The following is an 18,374-nucleotide window of genomic DNA, read 5'->3' as shown; positions in this document are numbered from 1 at the left end:
TCCTTGTGACCGAATCGTTTTCTTACGATGCTTTTGGCTCCGCGTGTGGCGAGCTGCTAGGGGAAGAACAAGATTTTTGCACGTGCTGGGCGGGCCAGGTCATCGGCCTGCATCGCGGTAATTTATTTTAAACTCGTGACAGAACGTCGAACGAAATTTCTCTCGACATTACATAACGCAATTAGTTTCCTTTGTTACGTTTTGTTTACTTTAAAAATCTGATAAGAACACTTCATTCTAATTATTTCCATAAAACCTAGACTCGAAACTTTTCGTTTTTCTAGGGAAATATTTTTTTATTTACAAACGAAGTTCTACTTTGAATATTAATTTACTTTAAAAATGTGACAAGAACACTTTATTCTAATTATTTTTATAAAACGTAGATTCAAAAGGTTTCGTTTTTCTAGGGAAATATTTTTTTATTTACAAACGAAGTTCTACTTTGAATATTAATTTACTTTAAAAAGGTGACAAGAACACTTTATTCTAATTATTTCCATAAAACCTAGACTCGAAACTTTTCGTTTTTCTAGGGAAATATTTTTTTATTTACAAACGAAGTTCTACTTTGAATATTAATTTACTTTAAAAATGTGACAAGAACACTTTATTCTAATTATTTCCATAAAACGTAGACTCGAAAGTTATCGTTTTTCTAGGGAAATATTTTTTTATTTACAAACGAAGTTCTACTTTGAATATTAATTTACTTTAAAAATGTGACAAGAACACTTTATTCTAATTATTTTTATAAAACGTAGATTCAAAAGTTATCGTTTTTCTAGGGAAATATTTTTTTATTTACAAACGAAGTTCTACTTTGAATATTAATTTACTTTAAAAATGTGACAAGAACACTTTATTCTAATTATTTCCATAAAACCTAGACTCGAAACTTTTCGTTTTTCTAGGGAAATATTTTTTTATTTACAAACGAAGTTCTACTTTGAATATTAATTTACTTTAAAAATGTGACAAGAACACTTTATTCTAATTATTTCCATAAAACGTAGACTCGAAAGTTATCGTTTTTCTAGGGAAATATTTTTTTATTTACAAACGAAGTTCTACTTTGAATATTAATTTACTTTAAAAATGTGACAAGAACACTTTATTCTAATTATTTTTATAAAACGTAGACTCGAAAGGTTTCGTTTTACTAGGGAAATATTTTTTTATTTACAAACGAAGTTACTTCTGCTTTGATTATTAATTTAATTAATCGCTGTTTAGATCGGTACAGCGTTTAGAGAGGACGAGGAAAAATGTAAGCATGAGGTTATAGAAAACCTTCGTTATTAAAGGGGAAATTCAGAACACCTGTAGCTCTGCTATTTACATAGTATCGTGCATAGCAATTTCGAGCTTCGATGGCGCATTTCATGCACTGTTGAATATCGAAGCCTTTTAAAATTCATGACGAGATTACACTGAAATTACTTTTTCAAGGTATCAATAAATAAATAGCGTATTATCAAACCCTCTATATTCACGTCGCGTGCATCGCCTAAAAGTTAATTTGTAATAACTTGACGCGATCTCTTTGGGAAGTAGCTTGCAAAAACATCGATAGGAACATTTTATTAGATTTTATAAACCTGAAACTTCGCCTTTCAAAATCCAGAAATTAGTCTTATTAGAAATTCTCTTTTAATTTTGTTGTAAAGGTGATATATAGTGTGCAAATTTAGTTATTTTTAAATAGCCAAAAAATTACGTTGTTATTTTTAAATCTCATAGGATTTTTGAAACTCAAATTTTTTAAATGAAAAATTTCAAATCGTTCTAAAAAAATTATTTTCTGTTGCGGGGGTCAATTTCAATCATTTTTGGTCATTAGACATACCCCCGAATTCTTAAGCACTTTCGAGAAAAAAATTCTTAATCGAAAATGTAATTTATGGTCAGAAATGTCTGCCCGAAATTTCATGCAAATCTTTAAAATGTCAGAACTTCTGAACGGATTGACGGATTTTAATGTTCAAAAAAGCAAACGATGCGTATTTTGCTAGAGAATATGTAGAAATTGTAAAAATATTCGAAAAGTTGATCCTTGACCTCGTAAAGTTAGAAAAACCCCATAAAAGTGGTCCAATTTTCAAACGACCATAACTCTTACAATAGTGAATATATTTCAATGAAACTTTTTTCTGAAGTAGAGCTCATGGGTACCTACAAAAAAGTATTAGACAACTTTTCTGTAGGGCGTCAAATAAGATTATTAAAAATGAAAAACTAATTTTTAAGAAAAATCGACAGGGAGTAGGTGCCTAAATTTTTCGGCGAAAAAAAAATTTTCCAAATCGTTCTAAAAAAATTATTTTCGTTTGCGGGGGTCAATTTAAATCATTTTTGGTCAATAGACATATCCCTGAATTCCTATCCAGTTTCGAGAAAAAAATTCGTGAAGATGTGAAATTTTTCGGTGAAAAAAAAATTTTCCAAATCGTTCTAAAAAAATTATTTTCGTTTGCGGGGGTCAATTTCAATCATTTTTGGTCAATAGACATATCCCTGAATTCCTATCCAGTTTCGAGAAAAAAATTCGTGAAGATGTGAAATTTTTCGGTGAAAAAAAAAATTTTCCAAATCGTTCTAAAAAAATTATTTTCAGTTGTGGGGGTCAATTACAATAATTTTTGGTCATTAGACATACCCACGAATTCCTTCGCATTTTCGAGAAAAAAATTCAGAAAGGTGGACAAATTTTTCGACAAAATTAAAAAGTTTCAAATCGTTCTAAAAAAATTATTTTTAGTTGCGGGGGTCAATTTAAATCATGTTTGGTCAATAGACATATCCCTGAATTCCTATCCAATTTCGAGAAAAAAATTCGTGAAGATGTGAAATTTTTCGGTGAAAAAAAAAAATTTCAAATCGTTCTAAAAAAATTATTTTCAGTTGTAGGGGTACATTACAATTATTTTTGGTCATTAGACATACCCACGAATTCCTTCGCATTTTCGAAAAAAAAATTCAGAAAGGTGGACAAATTTTTCGACAAAATTAAAAAATTTTAAATCGTTCTAAAAAAATTATTTTTAGTTGCAGGGGTCAATTACAATAATTTTTTATGATTAGACCTACCCCCGAAATCCTACCCACTTTCTAGAAATAAATTAATTACTGGCGGAACTTGAAACGTTAATAACTTTGTAACGAAATCTCCATCAACAAATTAGTATTCTTGATTTTCGTCTTATTTTGGCCTCTAGAATCTCCCATTAAAATTTTTCCCAGGGCCTAACACCCTGTACAGTGTGCAAATTTAGTTATTTTTAAACAGCCACATAGGAATTTTTGAAAGCTAAAAATTAGTTATTTTTAAACAGTCATGAGATTTGATTGTTTTTGCAAGAGATAGCAAATCTACTTAGGGATTAATAGAAAAGAAAAATCTTTAGAGGGGGCAGAGTCCCCTTAAAGGAGGAGAATAAAAGGACACGGTAAATTAGTGGTCATAATGTGTAATGGTGGAGCACGTAGTCTGGGAAGTTGAAAAGTCACTGTAGTCGTCCACCCTCGAGACGTCTCAGGGTCGACTCAGTGACGATTTCACAAAGGCACGCACCTACTATGCCGCCAACGAGAAAGAGGAGGACGAAAGAGGAGGCGCCCGACGAAAGAGACTGACTAAACAACGGGTGGCAGAAGAGGAGGTGGACGAGGAATCCGGAACGAACCGCCTACGCGACACGACACTTTCGTGTAAGGAGTCTCCACGAACGTCCTGTCTCGATATCGTCTCATTTTCTACGCACTTGCTACCATATTTCTTTTTTTCTTACTCATTTTCTCTTACTATCCAATCAATCGTAATTGGAAACACAAATCATTTTGTAAACCTCGTTCAAAGCATTCAAATTTCCAAAAGAAAGATTAACATCTCAATTGATACATCGGGTTGGCCAAAAAACAGGCGCTGATTTTGGCAATATTAATTTTACGCATTTAATACCATTTTTTTTTTATTTACTTTCTGTTACTATTCAATCAATCGTAATTGAAAGTATACTGAAGTGAATAATTTGCAAACCCCATTTAAAGCATTAAAATGGAAAATTCATTGCAAAGAAAAGTTTTCACCAAGGGCAATGTATCGTGCTGAAACTTTGTCCACTCTGTCGTTCCAATACTTTCCTTTTCTCGACGGAAAATTTACTAGCAGAAAGTTCGCTTTCTCGTATAATACGGGTTGTCAACTTTCAAAAGTTCCCGCGCGTTGCGCGCGCACGCACCAAAATAAACTGCAATATTTTATGATAAATGGAATATCGACCGGTGGACGGCGTGCAAAAGGAAATGTAGAAGCAGGTTTCCCAACACTTTTTCACTCTGGAACTGGTTGAAATGTTCCGAAGTGAAAATGTACACCATTATGTAAAACTGCATATCGGTCAGTTTCTTCTGGATAGAATTGCAATTAGCTGCATGGACATTTACATGAAATTTAATATACGAATCAGCATCGCGACGGTAATAAAGTTTATTATACCGTTACCGGTGCTTTCTTATCGAACGAGCAGAGATAAAAATATCGCTGGTGTGCCGAATGTGCATCGCTTAAACATACTTCGGTGCATGCGTGTATGATTTGATGCGTATCACGACGATAGGAATGCATGCCTCGAATGACGATTTAATCCAGTCGTTACTCGAATTCGTAATCGGAGATCGAATCGATAATACAATTTCGTACTGTTTGACATGACGTCTTTTTTTAAAACAACAACGACATTTTTAATGCAAATAACCGTACGTCGATATTGTAAAATTTACATCGATTTTATTTCGAATTTGTTTTACGTTTTTACTTAATTTGAAAATCAAGTCTCCGTTGCTCGTGGCCCTTTTATAAACATCTAAACGCGTTTCTAAATTGCTAATTCGAACCGATTAGTTGAATAATACATTTTTATAGCCTTGTGTTATTTTGAAACATCGTTCCAGAGGCTTGCTGGCATTGTATTTATCCAATTTGCATATACGAAACGTCTCTTTTCAATTAACGAACAATTACACGTATGTATTTCATTATTTGAACGTCTGAAGAAGTAAACATATGTAATCGAGAGATTAGAATCTCGATCATTTATATCTAGAAGCGACGAATGATAAATATGAAATATCTTCCGTGAAAACACATTTTATGCAGGAAAATCATATTTTATTTTTAGACATAAATACTGCCAAGTATACTCTGAACAATTATTCTGAACTTGGATAAACAATAACACTCGAAACAGAAATGCCAATGAATAAATTCATATAATTATTTTTTTATTTATTTGCATCAGTAATTCCACGTATGTGAAAATTAATTTAAGGGTGATTTTATACAGAGAAGACATTTTTTTGTTACCCAAAAAATCTGAGGGGGCAAGAAAGATTGCCAGACTTGCAATGAGATTTTTACTACTGCGCAATAATATCACCTTCAGCAGATAATCCATTTAAAAGTCGTTCCACGATTACGTTTAAATGCAACGTGTGCGTGTCATGGTTATCGAGGCGCGATAAATGCGTTGTAAGATTCCACGTGCTTCGAAACACGGTAACACTCTATCGTTCATCTATTCGAATCTCAAGATTCCCCTAGAATTTACTTTATCGAAAGACTGATTCTCCGAAGAGACTATTTTTTAAATATCAACGATTAAAGATTCATTACTGTCCACAAATATGGATCTAATCTATCGAGTGTTGATTACCACCATGGGGCCTGGTGGTAAAGTAGTCGAGTCCTACGCGGTTGGTCCAAGTTCGATTCCCGATGATCACTTCAGATTTTTCTCTTAATATAATTAAACTTTAAAAATGCTAATTAGCTTCTAATTAAAGTGTCTTTGTATTCATTAAAATTAAACAAATTACTGAAATTAAAAAAAAATATGTATTGATAATCGGTATGATGAAATTCTCCATCCACAGTAGTAGCTGAAATAAACAAACGAATTTACCTCGCAAACGAAGAAAAATTAATGTTATAAATAACGCTATTGTATCCGGAATATTAAAGTTAGCCATCCATCGTGCGACTGTGAGTTGTTTCGTAGATGGAAAGCAACGAAGGAACGACGGGAACGGAGAAAATGTGCAAAATGCCGTGCTCGTAACTCGTGGAATTAAACCGCGGGTGACAATTAACGTTGGCGGGCCCATTAATTGCCGTTGCGGAAGAGGATAGAAAAAGAATCGAGGCTCCTGCCTTCTTTTCCGACTGCGCCCCTTTTGTCCCGGCGGTGCCTATTCTGCTATCTCGTACGAGTCACGTTTAGAAACGGACAATGGCCCCGTTCTTATCTCTAATGATCGCGAATCGGATGTCTTTTGGAAGAAAAAGTATCTATCAAAACGATTCGCGGCCCTCGATGATGCATATATGCACTCATCTTCTTCGCCAGCTATTCGATGATACAGACACTCAGGAATCATAACGAAATTCGTATCAACGAGTCAGAATCACGAGAATTGTCAACATCACATTTTTAATTTAATTTTAATACATACAAAGACACTTTAATTAGAAGTTAATTAGCATTTTTATATATGAATTTTATAAATACTTATTTATATTAAGAGAAAAACCTTTTGTACTCATCGGGAATCGAACTTGGGCCCACTGGATGGAAGCTTCTTACTTTACCACCACGCCCCATGGTGGTAATCAACACACCATAGATTAAAATTATATTTGTACACAATAACGAAGCTTTAAAATGTTTTAGAGATAAATGATATTTGAAATGAAGACTCTCAAGGATTTAGAAACTTGATAACACCTAAAATAAAATGATTTGAATATTAGTGAAAAGATTACAACAAAAATACCAAGTACAAAGTGCGTGAAATCGTATGAAGGGCTGAAATTTGGTTGGCGAAGAAGGAAGAAGAATGGTATCGAATTTCCGCATTTACATGGTGGCCCTGGGGGCACCGGCGAAGTTAGTCAGCTGCATATGCGAATATATGGACGACAATGCGGTCCACTCTAACCTGCAGCGATCCAAAGGGGGATTCGGGATGCAGCTTACCTCATTGTATCACATTTCCCCGGGAAATTCGCGCCTTCCAACTTTACGCTCGACCGTATATCTCTATCCACGCCGGGGCGATCCAGAACGTTTATTTCGAGTCCCGTAACTTTCAAAAATGCCTAACGAGGCGAGCTGAACTTTTGTTTCGCGCCGCACAATGAGGCGAACCCGAGTCTCAGCAGCTTTTCCGTACAAATAATGGATTTCGCTAATGAATAGTCGAACGGAAAGTTATCTTTTTATTTTTTTGCTTTAACACAAACTTTTCATGAAAAAGGCGCGAGAGATATTACGAAAGAGAAATTATTGCATACTCCTCTCGATAATAATAGAGTTACTCCGATGGATGATAATTTTGACAAGATTATTTAACCGAAAGAAATTGAACTAGTCGCTTGGGGCTAGATAGACTTGGAGTGTCTACTTTCAGCAGTTGCAGTGCCTATCTCTTGTGTCTCTTCGCGCAAGCCTGCAGGCACACACTCATCGTCTCTCAAATAGAGAGGCAAGCTAAGAATCAGAGTGTTGTAAAACAATTGTACTTCGTTTTAAGAAATTAACGCACGATCTGTGCCTGCTGTACCTCGAGGAACAGAATTGTCATTCTCGATTCTTCTTCTTCGTCCTTGTGGCGCTGCTTAGGAACTCGTGAGAATCGTAGGAAGGCAGAAAAGGGAAGGAAGGCCCTAACAGGCCCTGCTTTGGACGATATTGGGAAGTCTGTCGAGCGCTTGTGAGAGCGCGATCCCTCTGGCGGCGAGCTTTCGCTTAGCTAATTTTTATTATTCTAGCCTTATTTACGCATCCATATTTGGAATAAATTCTGCCAATAGGCTACTAGAGTGACTCTAGAATATTCTTTAAAGGAAACAATTAAATATCGCTGAACAATTCAAGCGTTATTCCCGGGCGACAGAAATTTATTTAAACACACGATAATGCAGTTAAATGGACATTTGCATTTCGAATGGCGCCCCGTTCCATACGTCAGGTAGCAGCTCGTCGAGGAATCGGCGGAGAGATAAAATAGTAACGCAGGATTTTCGGGATTTGCATCGACAAAGAGCGTAGGGGTTGGTCGGCCGATAAAGTTAGTCTTCCTGGGGAATATATAGACACGCTCGCGTACCGGAGCCAGCTACACTGCCTTCGTACATGCACCCTAGCCTCGACGTGAATTCTGAACCTATCCTTTAGGACTTAATGATACCACGCGTCCTATCTTTTTGTTCAGGAGTGTATCAAACAGTCCCTCTGTGCGTTCCCTGGCGCTCTGATCATATTCACCGTGACGTATAGTAATTTCACGCGATGGAATGGGAGAAACCGCGGTGGGGATGGAAACCGACGACAACGGGAGAAGAAACTTGGAATTTTTCAAAATAGTATTACACCTAGGTTGTAGAATAGGTTTGAAAAAATTATTTTTGGTTGAAGGGGTCCATTACAATCATTTTTGGTCATTAGACATACCCTCGAAATCCTATCCACTTTCGAGAAAAAAATTGAGGAAGTCAAATTTTTCGGCGAAATTAAAAAATTTTAAATCGTTCTAAAAAAATTATTTTCGTTTGCGAGGGTCAATTTCAATCATTTTTGGTCAATAGATATATACCTGAATTCTTATCCCTTTTCGAGAAAAAAATTCGAGAAGGTGTGAATTTTTCGGCGAAAAAAGAATTTTCCAAATCGTTCTAAAAAAATTATTTTCAGTTGCAGGGGTCAATTTCAATCATTTTTGGTCAATAGACATATCCCTGAATTCCTATCCCTTTTCGAGAAAAAAATTCGAGAAGGTGTGAATTTTTCGGCGGAAAAAAAATTTTCCAAATCGTTCTAAAAAAATTATTTTTGTTTGCGGGGGTCAATTTCAATTATTTTTGGTCAATAGATATATCCCTGAATTCTTATCCCTTTTCGAGAAAAAAATTCGAGAAGGTGTGAATTTTTCGGCGAAAAAAAAATTTTCCAAATCGTTCTAAAAAAATTATTTTCGTTTGCGGGGGTCAATTTCAATCATTTTTGGTCAATAGATATATCCCTGAATTCCTATCCCTTTTCGAGAAAAGAATTCGAGAAGGTGTGAATTTTTCGGCGAAAAAAGAATTTTCCAAATCGTTCTAAAAAAATTATTTTCGTTTGCGGGGGTCAATTTCAATTATTTTTGGTCAATAGATATATACCTGAATTTTTATCCCTTTTCGAGAAAAAAATTCGAGAAGGTGTGAATTTTTCGGTGAAAAAAAAAAATTTCTAATCGTTTCAAAAAAATTATTTTCACTTGCAGGAGTCCATTACAATCATTTTTGGTCATTAGACGTACCCCCGAAATCCTACCCACTTTCGAGAAAAAAATTCGAGTAGTTGTGAAGTTTTAACAATAATGGTCCAATGTTCAAACAGCCATAACTCCCGCAATAGTGAATACATTTCAATGAAATTTATTTCTGAAGTGAAGCTCGTGAATACCTACAAAAAAGTATTAAATAATATTTTCGTGGCGCGTGAAACAAATTGATTAAAAATGAAAAACAAATTCATAAGAAAAATCGACAGGGTGTATGAACTTTCCCCCAACCCTGACAGAATTCACAGCCAAACAGGCCACTGTAGAAGCTCGTAACTAGTGTTTGAACATTTTAAAGAATTCAATGTTTGCCTGTGTACGAGAAATGGAAGAAGGGGATCGAAAACGAAACGAAAGTCATGTTTCGCGTGTTTCGTTGCCCGGGCAACCCTGTGTCTGGGTTTCGGTCTGTCTCGTTCTATTTTCGATACTCACGGAAAACGCATTTCCACCGCAACGGTTCGCCATGTTTATTGTACCGGTTTCTGCTCTCTATCGAGATTTTCGACCGTCCATGGCGCGCCCATCGCGCTCAGGTCGCCAAAGGTGGGCAAAGATGGCCGACGTGGCGCGGCGATTCGTTCACGATCGTCTGGTGAAAACAGGTTTCGCGGAGCCAGTAATGAATTAATTATCTTCGGTTTCGCTGAATTTTGGATGCGAGACTTTTTCGAGAAATAAATTATGCAAGCATCCGTGACCCGGTAGAGGAACGGGACCGATTCTTTTCCCCCGAATCGACAAGTCTATCGTAATTTATTCAACTGGTTTGTCAGATACGGTCTGAAATCGAAGTTTACGCGAACACTGTTTCAAAAAAATAGAAAATACACGAAATATTTCTACCTCCACAATTGAAGACATTTAATGAGAGAATAATACTGTTTAATTTGTTTATCAACTGTAAATGTACTAAATTTCATTGTAATTTAATAAACGTATTGGACAATATCGCCTCAGGAAATGCGAAGCAAAGAATCCGCAAATTCCGCTTGTTTTTTCTGTGTTATTTTTTAGCAACTTGGGGCTGTGGGCGTGGCGAGGTTCATAGTGGGGCGAGGTAGCATGACCACCACATTCTAGGCACTTCATAATCACGTGAAGATTAGTCTCACGTGGATTAAGCGCTCCAAAACACTGTTTCCCGGGGAACGCTTTGAAGTGGCGCGCGTCATGTCCGCTAAAATAATAATTTCTCTCTGTTTAAGATGCTTTTTTATCTGTCCGGTACACACGGTAAATTTGTCACAGTTGGTAGCTCGCTGTTGAATTTTTAAACATCTCGCCACGAAACATTTTACAATAAGCAGAGTCACAATTTCTTTAAAAACAATTTTCAATAGTTTCACAGTTTATATCAATTATGCAATTATCAATTTATTATTATACATATATCAATTTAAAAGAAATTCCATTGAAAAAGTCCAAGTCCGCTTGCAAAATAAAATTTGTTTCCTGTTTATTGGAATAGGTAGGGTTGTGGGACGTATGATTAATTAAAACGACAATGATTACTTGTAAATTTATTAACGCTTTTATTAAATATGCTAAGGTATATTTTAGAGTTTTGAACCGTTCTCTATGAGATCTGTTTCGTGACTGTGACTTCACCCGCAGAAGAAAGGCGAGAGTGAAGCGACGAACTCTTATCTTCGTATAATAAACACCATGAGTTCGTAGAACCCATGGCCAAAACTGAAGGAAACTCCAGACATATACAATCGTCACTGGAGATGATTTTTGTAACATAACAAGACGGTTAGGAAATCCAACACTGTTTAAAAACGAGTGAAAAGTTGAGGATAAAAATGACGATTTCCGCTGAAAGGTTCCCCCGGTGGCAATAATCGCATTGATTGAAATCTTGTCGAGTGCAGGAGCACCGATAACTGGTAATTAATTGCCCTAATATTAATCGCGATCGGTTCAGCTGCTGAGAGAGCTCAGATTATTTCAGTAATAATTATTCTCTGGTGGACGAGTGGACGTGTTCGCAGCTCTTTGGCACCACTTGAAACGGATAAGAGCTCTTCGCCTGAGCTCTCGAAGCGGTTCTTCTTTCTTCCTATTTTGCGTGTCCGTACGTAATTAAACTCAACCAGTGCGCTAGCGTTGCTGTAAAACTGCCACTTCGTGCAGATGACAAAATACGGAGGTTCGCGTTTGCACGCTTCAACGACGCACCTGTCGTATCTTCATCTATGTCGGGTCTGCTTTGATTCAATTTCGTTAATTAACCCTACCGATTCATATAAACTATCTAGGAATCTTTTCGATACTCTTTCGTACACTTTTGCGTAGAATCGTTCGATGAATAATTATTTTCCTGGATTAATTCGTCGAGGAAAGTTTAAATCGCGTTTATTTCGAGGGAACAGACTCCCATTGGTACGCTCTACTTCTCCGAGCGTAAAACGTAGAATGGACACAGCGTGGATACGTGTAAATCAGCTCTAATTATAACACTAGTATATTTATATATGCGTATACGTACGCTTGTAATGCAAGAGTCACAACTTTATTAGGACGGTGGTAGTATGTAGTCGGAACGCGCGGGAAACGCTAACAATGAGAGAACATAGGTCATTCCCTCAGCGACCAACAAGTTAATGGATTAACGTTCCAATTGAATTTTACGCTTTCGTAACTGGGAAAGAGTTGCCTGTTATGTAATAAATTTACATGGCGCAGGTGGTTTTCATTCTGTTCCATAAACCACTTACCCTTTGAGACGCCCTTACGTAGGCATTTTCGAAGAGTTATACATTACAGAATTGCTCTACAAATTCACCCCTTCAAGATCGAAATTATTTTAAAATTTTAAAATTTTAATGGGAGATTCTAGAAGCCAAAATAAGACGAAAATCGAGGATACTAATTTGCAGATTGAGGCTTCGTTAAAAAGTTACTAAAAAATTAAGTTTAAAAATTTCAAATCGTTCTGGAAAAATTATTTTTGGTTGCGGGGGTCAATTACGATCATTTTTGGTCATTACACATACTTTCGAATTCCTACGCACTTTCGTGAAAAAAATTAAGAAAAATAGTCAAATTTTTAGCGAAATTGAAAAATTTCGAATCGATCTAAAAAAATTCTTTTTGGTTGCAGGGGTTCATTACAATCATTTTTGGTCATTACACATATCCTCGAATTCCTACGCACTTTCGAGAAAAAAATTCTTTATCGAAAATATAATTTCTGGCCAGAAATGTTTGCCCGAATTTTTATGTAAATCTTTGAAACGTCATAACTTCTGAACGGATTGACGGATTTTAATGTTCAAAAAAGCAAACGACGCGTATTTTAGTGAAGAATATCTAGAAATTGTAAAAATTTCGAAAAGTTGCTCCTTGACCTCGTAAAGTTAGAAAAACCCCATAAAAGTGGTCCAATTTTCAAACGACCATAACTCGTACAATAGTGAATATATTTTAATGAAACTTTTTTCTGAAGTAGAGCTCATGGGTACCTACAAAAAAGTATTAGACAACTTTTCTATAGGACGTCAAGTAAAATTACTAAAAATGAAAAACGAATTCTTAAGAAAAATCGACAGGGGGTAGGTGCCCAAATTTTTCGACGAAAAAAAATTTTCCAAATCCTTTCAAAAAAATTATTTTCTGTTGTGGGGGTCAATTACAATAATTTTTGGTCATTAGACGCATACCCAAAATCCTACGCACTTTCGAGAAAAAAATTGTTATAGGTGCTTAAATTTTGGGGCAAAAATAAAAAATTTCAAATCGTTCTAAAAAAATTATTTTCTGTTGTGGGGGTCAATTACAATCATTTTTGGTCATTAGACACACACTCGAAATCCTACGGAATTCCGAGAAAAAAATTCTTTACCGAAATTATTATATGCAGACAGAAATGGTTCCTCAAAATTTCATGCAAATCTTTAAAATGTCATAACTTCGGAACGGATTGACGGATTTTAATGTTCAAAAAAGCAAACGTCGCGTATTTTGCTAGAGAATATGTAGAAATTGTAAAAATATTCGAAAAGTTGCTCCTTGACCCCGTAAAGTTAGAAAAACCCCATAAAAGTGGTCCAATTTTCAAACAGCCATAACTCTTACAATAGTGAATATATTGGAATGAAACTTTTTTCTGGATTAGAGCTCATGAGTACCTACAAAAAAGTATTAAACAATATTTCGGTAGCGCGTCAAACAAATTCATTAGAAATGAAAAATGAATTCTTAAGAAAAATCGACAGTGTACAAAAATTTCAGTTAGGTATTGGTAGAGTTAAGGCTTCTTCCTGCTACAGGGTAGTTTTAAAAAATTGTTAACAAATTTATAGAACCATCGACAGTGAAATTATAAAAAGAAATTAAAATAAAATTCGAATTATATAAAGGAAATCAGACAATTTTTGAGGTACTTGAAGAAACGAATATGCACGTTAATTCTATTATAGAAAACTAGGGTTAATTTTCAAAGATGTAGTCGAGTATTAATTGTAGAATTTTTATTAGAAATTACATCAGTTCTAGTGTTAATAAAAGGTATTAATTGGTGGAATAAAAATAGTAGGGGTATAGGGCGTAGTAAAGGCATTTTTTAGTCGATGGAATCGAAAGTGGTTAAAATTTAGCTCGTTCGGAGTCCGGTCCACGGACGACACTGCGTGGTACAGTTCCCACGTACCTTTTGCACTCCCTCCGTCCTGTGCAACGTGGCCACCATTGGGAATCGTGCAAGCACACCATCATCGTCGTCCATCGGCCCCGGCACGAAGCCTCCGAAGCGTAGAGGAAGAAAGGACGCAGAATCCGTCGAGAACGAAACGGAGGTAGAGAAAGAGCGGTGTCGAGGCCAGAGAGAAAGGGGGAGAGAGATAAAAAGGTTCTCTCCCACACGGTGGCGCTAAAATAAAATGACCGGCGAAAGGAATGCCGAAGCTCTCTCCTCTGTGCCGTGGAATGGCCTCAAGTGCCGTGGGATGAGATACACGCGAGAGCGAGAGGGAACGAGGAGCGCTGAAATCGTACATAGGTAAAAGAAGTCTTTGAGAAGACAGAGAGGGGGATAGAGGAAGACGATCGGCCACCTCCGGGGGAGGAACGACGAATCGAGTTGGATCAGGATAGCAAATACTGCTGGCCGACGTTGCTCCACTCCTACGGGCTCTTTCTTTTGCCCCTTGGACGTGTCCATTCGTTCTCTCTTCCTTTACCACCGCGTCTTTTACCTGCCCGATTCTGATTTTTCTCCCGCGTTCTTCCACCTTCTATTATTCCCCCTCGATTTACTCTCTCGTATGACATTTCGAGACCCACAGAATGTCACCTGGCCCTCCGTGGAACCGCCATTTTGTTCCATAGCGCGATCGCTTGCGAGAGAGTCGAGCGCGTGGCCCTCTGGCGGCGAGTACGGGTACTATCGCTATTTCGATCAAAAGTAAATTTTTGTTTAGCGTAAGAATCTCGATTAATTATTACGTTTTTCGGTTGCAGAGACCGTGACGATGCTCGCGAGGCAGTCGGAGAACAAAACGCTGAACCTGTTCGACCAAGTGTATCGGACGATGGCGGTTTTGAGCAAACCATCGATAAGAGCGCTGTACCAGGCGATGGTCGATTACGTATCCCCGAGCAACACGCCCGACTCGTTGCAACAGCCTCTGACGCGCGAGATGCTCCAGGAACGTTTCATAGAGTTCTTCACGAATCTGTTCCCGATTGCGTACCATAACGCGGTGAACCCCCACCAGTACGAGCAGGACTTCACGGAAAAATTTAAGACCTGCTTGTACGAGACGATGGACGAAATCCAGCCGTTCGGGGAGATACCGAAGCAGGTCTCGAAGTCGGTCAGCAAAAGCCTGGAGGCGACGCGGGTACTCGTGCAGGCGTTGACTCTTGGCAAAACGGTTCTCGATAGAACCGACAGCTTGCTGTTTTCCGGCACCAGTCCCCAGCAGGCAGCCTGCTACGGTGCTCTGCTTAGGATGACCTATTGTCCAAGGTGCAAGGGCATCGGGCCCGCCGTCAGTCCCTGCAGCGGATTCTGCACCAATGTCATGAGGTGAGCATTCAATTAGGTACCATTGAGTCAGAGTTGGGGGAAAGTTTCATTCGAACAAGTTTCAACACTTGTGCAAACGTTAATCTTCGAGAGAATGTCTTCGTTCGGTTTGATCGCACACGTTGATAGTCATTAAACCTGTAAAAGATATTACCAATAACGAGAAACGCGCCGGGGACTTATTAAATCACGGTTGTCTGCTCCCTCGTAGTGCTAAAGATAATCGTCGGGAGAAATGAAGTGGGAAAGCTGAGGGAAGATGTAGCTCTCGAGGTGGATGAAACGAGAGGCGAAGTTAAAAATAATCTCATTGCAGAGGTTGCCTGACGGAACCAGCATCCGAACTGGACCTCGCGTGGTCCGGCTACGTGGAAACGGTCGAGAGGCTCGTTGTGGCGGTCGACGGTCGTAACGATCCGTTGTGCCTGAACGCCGAGAAGGCTGTCAGACAATTGGACACCCGCATTTCGGATGCCATTATGCACGCGATGGAGAACGGACCGGCGCTAGCGGAGAAGGTGAGTACCCGCCAAAAGGAATGCCTATCGCCTATGCTGGACGAATCTTACTGAATCATCCAGCTCACAAAGAGGAGATTCTCACGTAACAACGTTCAAATTTCAAGTTTTTAATTTTTTCAGAATACGAAGAGAGATTCTTGTATTATACGAAAATAATTTTTATTAAATAGTAATTGAGTCTGAGTATTGTCAATGAGATTATTATCGACGAATTGGCGAGATTCTCCCGGTGAAAATGAGTACAAACACGACACCATTCGGACAATTTTTAATTCTACATGATTGAGAATTTTTTGAAAATGGTTCGAGCGAGTCAAAATGTGGCAAGAGTATTGTCAATGTATTGACGAGATTCCTCCGATGAAAATGAGTACAAACACGACACCATTCGGACAATTTTTAACTTTACATGATTGAGAACTTTTTGAAAATGGTTTGAGCGAGTCGAAATTAAAAGTGGTCCGAATGGTGTCGTGTTTGGACTCATTTTCACCGGGAGAATCTCACCAATACGTTGACAATACTCTTGCCACATTTTGACTCGCTCGAACCATTTTCAAAAAATTCTCAATCATGTAGAATTAAAAATTGTCCGAATGGTGTCGTGTTTGGACTCATTTTCACCGAGAAAATCTCGCGAATACATTGACGATACTCTCCTCACATTTTAATCTGACCGGCAACGTTACTTTCGGTAAAACTTGAAATTTCAACCTTGTCACACGAGAATCCCCCCTTAAGATGTGCCAAAATTACACGTCACAGAGAACCTAATTTCATATGTAAAACTCCGACTGAAAAACGAAAAGTGTGGTTGGTTGGGAAATTCCTGACGACGAAGGTAGGAATCCTTTATCGCCTGTTATGCGTCACAGTGCCAAATAAGCCTAAACGCACTCGTGCAGCTTGCCAATCGAACGTCCTTGTGCCACATGGATCTGGAAGCAGGCTCGTATACTTTGACTAGCTCGCGTTAACTGACTTTTTACGAGAATATTCTATTTTAAACGATAGCATGAATTTGACAAAAAGTATAAAAATTTAAAAAATTCTTCGAACGAGTATTCGAAGAATGTTGGGCCATTTTTCCGTGATCTGGGATCCGTGAATAAATCGTAAGACGAGGCACACCCGGTATGTAGAAAGAGGACGATGTCTCGACAAAATTTTTAGGCGTTCCTGGGTAAAATAAACGGCGCCGCTTATGGCGACCATTCCACGCGATTTCTCGAGCACCGTTGGAGAATTCTTTTGATCTTTTTGTCAGTCTCGATTCGGATCGCGGCGTCTACCTGCGGACTTCACCGCTGTATTTTTGTTTTCATTGTTATTGATATTAACGCTGCCAGCGAGGAACGCACGGAACTCGCCGGAACGAGCATTATGCTACGCGGTGCATTGTACGTATTTCCATAAATTTGCTTTTTATTTAGGAGGGAAACGGACAGAGCCAATTTGCGGTAGAGATATATCAAATCCCTCGCGGATTAGAGCTTGTTAATATAAATGATCGCAACAAGTTCCACCAAACTACTCGCATAATCTTGAATTTAGGAACGACCATACTGTAGGCGGGAACCTACATGGTTTCGACTTTTCTGAAATGTGGTATTACTCGTAAAAAGTATCGCTATAATGCCCCAATATTCTGCTACTGGAGATATTTAATATTACTCTTTTTGTGAATTAAAATTATCCATTTCTTATTTAATATTTTTAGAAATTACCTGTAAGAAGGTATAATTTCAAGAATATAATTAATCAAAATTATTGCAATAATGCTCTGCCCCAATTCTCTTGCATTCAAAATTTTCTTACTGGAAAATTTAAATATTTTTTGAAATGATCTATTTCTTATTTAATATTTTTAGAAATTACCTGTAAGAAGGTATAATTTCAAGAATATAATTCATAAAAATTATGCTCTGCCCCAATTTTCTTACTGGAAAATTTAAATATTGCTGTTTTTTTGAAATGATCTATTTCTTATTTAATATTTTTAGAAATTACCTGTAAGAAGGTATAATTTCTATCACCTAATTTCCAGAAATGTACGTTTCATCCACATGTCCTATAACGAGGAAACGAAGTCTTCTGTTCTGTAGGTTTTTCATAGATTAAAATCTAATGGAGTGAGAGATAGAGAACGGAGCTGTCTACCGCAAGGTTCCCTGTCGTACAATCCAACGTCCGATAAAATTGATATCCGATTATATTGCTCTTACAGTTCTAAAGTAATGAGCCGCACAGCCGCCATGTTGAAGCCACATCCTTTAAAGCAGATGGCCAGAATTTCCCCAGTCCTTTCCACCTCGCCATCCATCAGAAATTCATTAAATAATAATTAAAATAATCTCGTAGAGAAATCGAGCTTCACTTGACAGCGTTTCGATAAATAAATTTCATAAATGGAAATTTACAAATCATAA

The 18,374-nt window shown here is 37.5% G+C and overlaps 1 protein-coding gene across 2 annotated transcripts in view; it reads left to right on the top strand.

The window, feature by feature from the left end:
• Positions 1 to 18,374, top strand: part of Dally (division abnormally delayed protein) — a 90,139-nt gene that overhangs the window by 10,712 nt on the left and 61,053 nt on the right. For both annotated transcript variants that reach the window (XM_076780433.1, XM_076780434.1), the window contains exons 3-4: positions 14,854 to 15,424; positions 15,741 to 15,942. In XM_076780433.1, coding sequence (XP_076636548.1) covers positions 14,854 to 15,424; positions 15,741 to 15,942 — 773 coding nt within the window. The remainder of the gene's footprint in view (positions 1 to 14,853; positions 15,425 to 15,740; positions 15,943 to 18,374) is intronic.

The sequence above is a fragment of the Colletes latitarsis genome, chromosome 13, assembly GCF_051014445.1.
Source record: "Colletes latitarsis isolate SP2378_abdomen chromosome 13, iyColLati1, whole genome shotgun sequence".
Lineage (NCBI taxonomy): Eukaryota > Metazoa > Arthropoda > Insecta > Hymenoptera > Colletidae > Colletes > Colletes latitarsis.
Note: the sequence above shows the minus strand (reverse complement) of the source record. Positions and strands in the feature narration are given on the sequence as shown.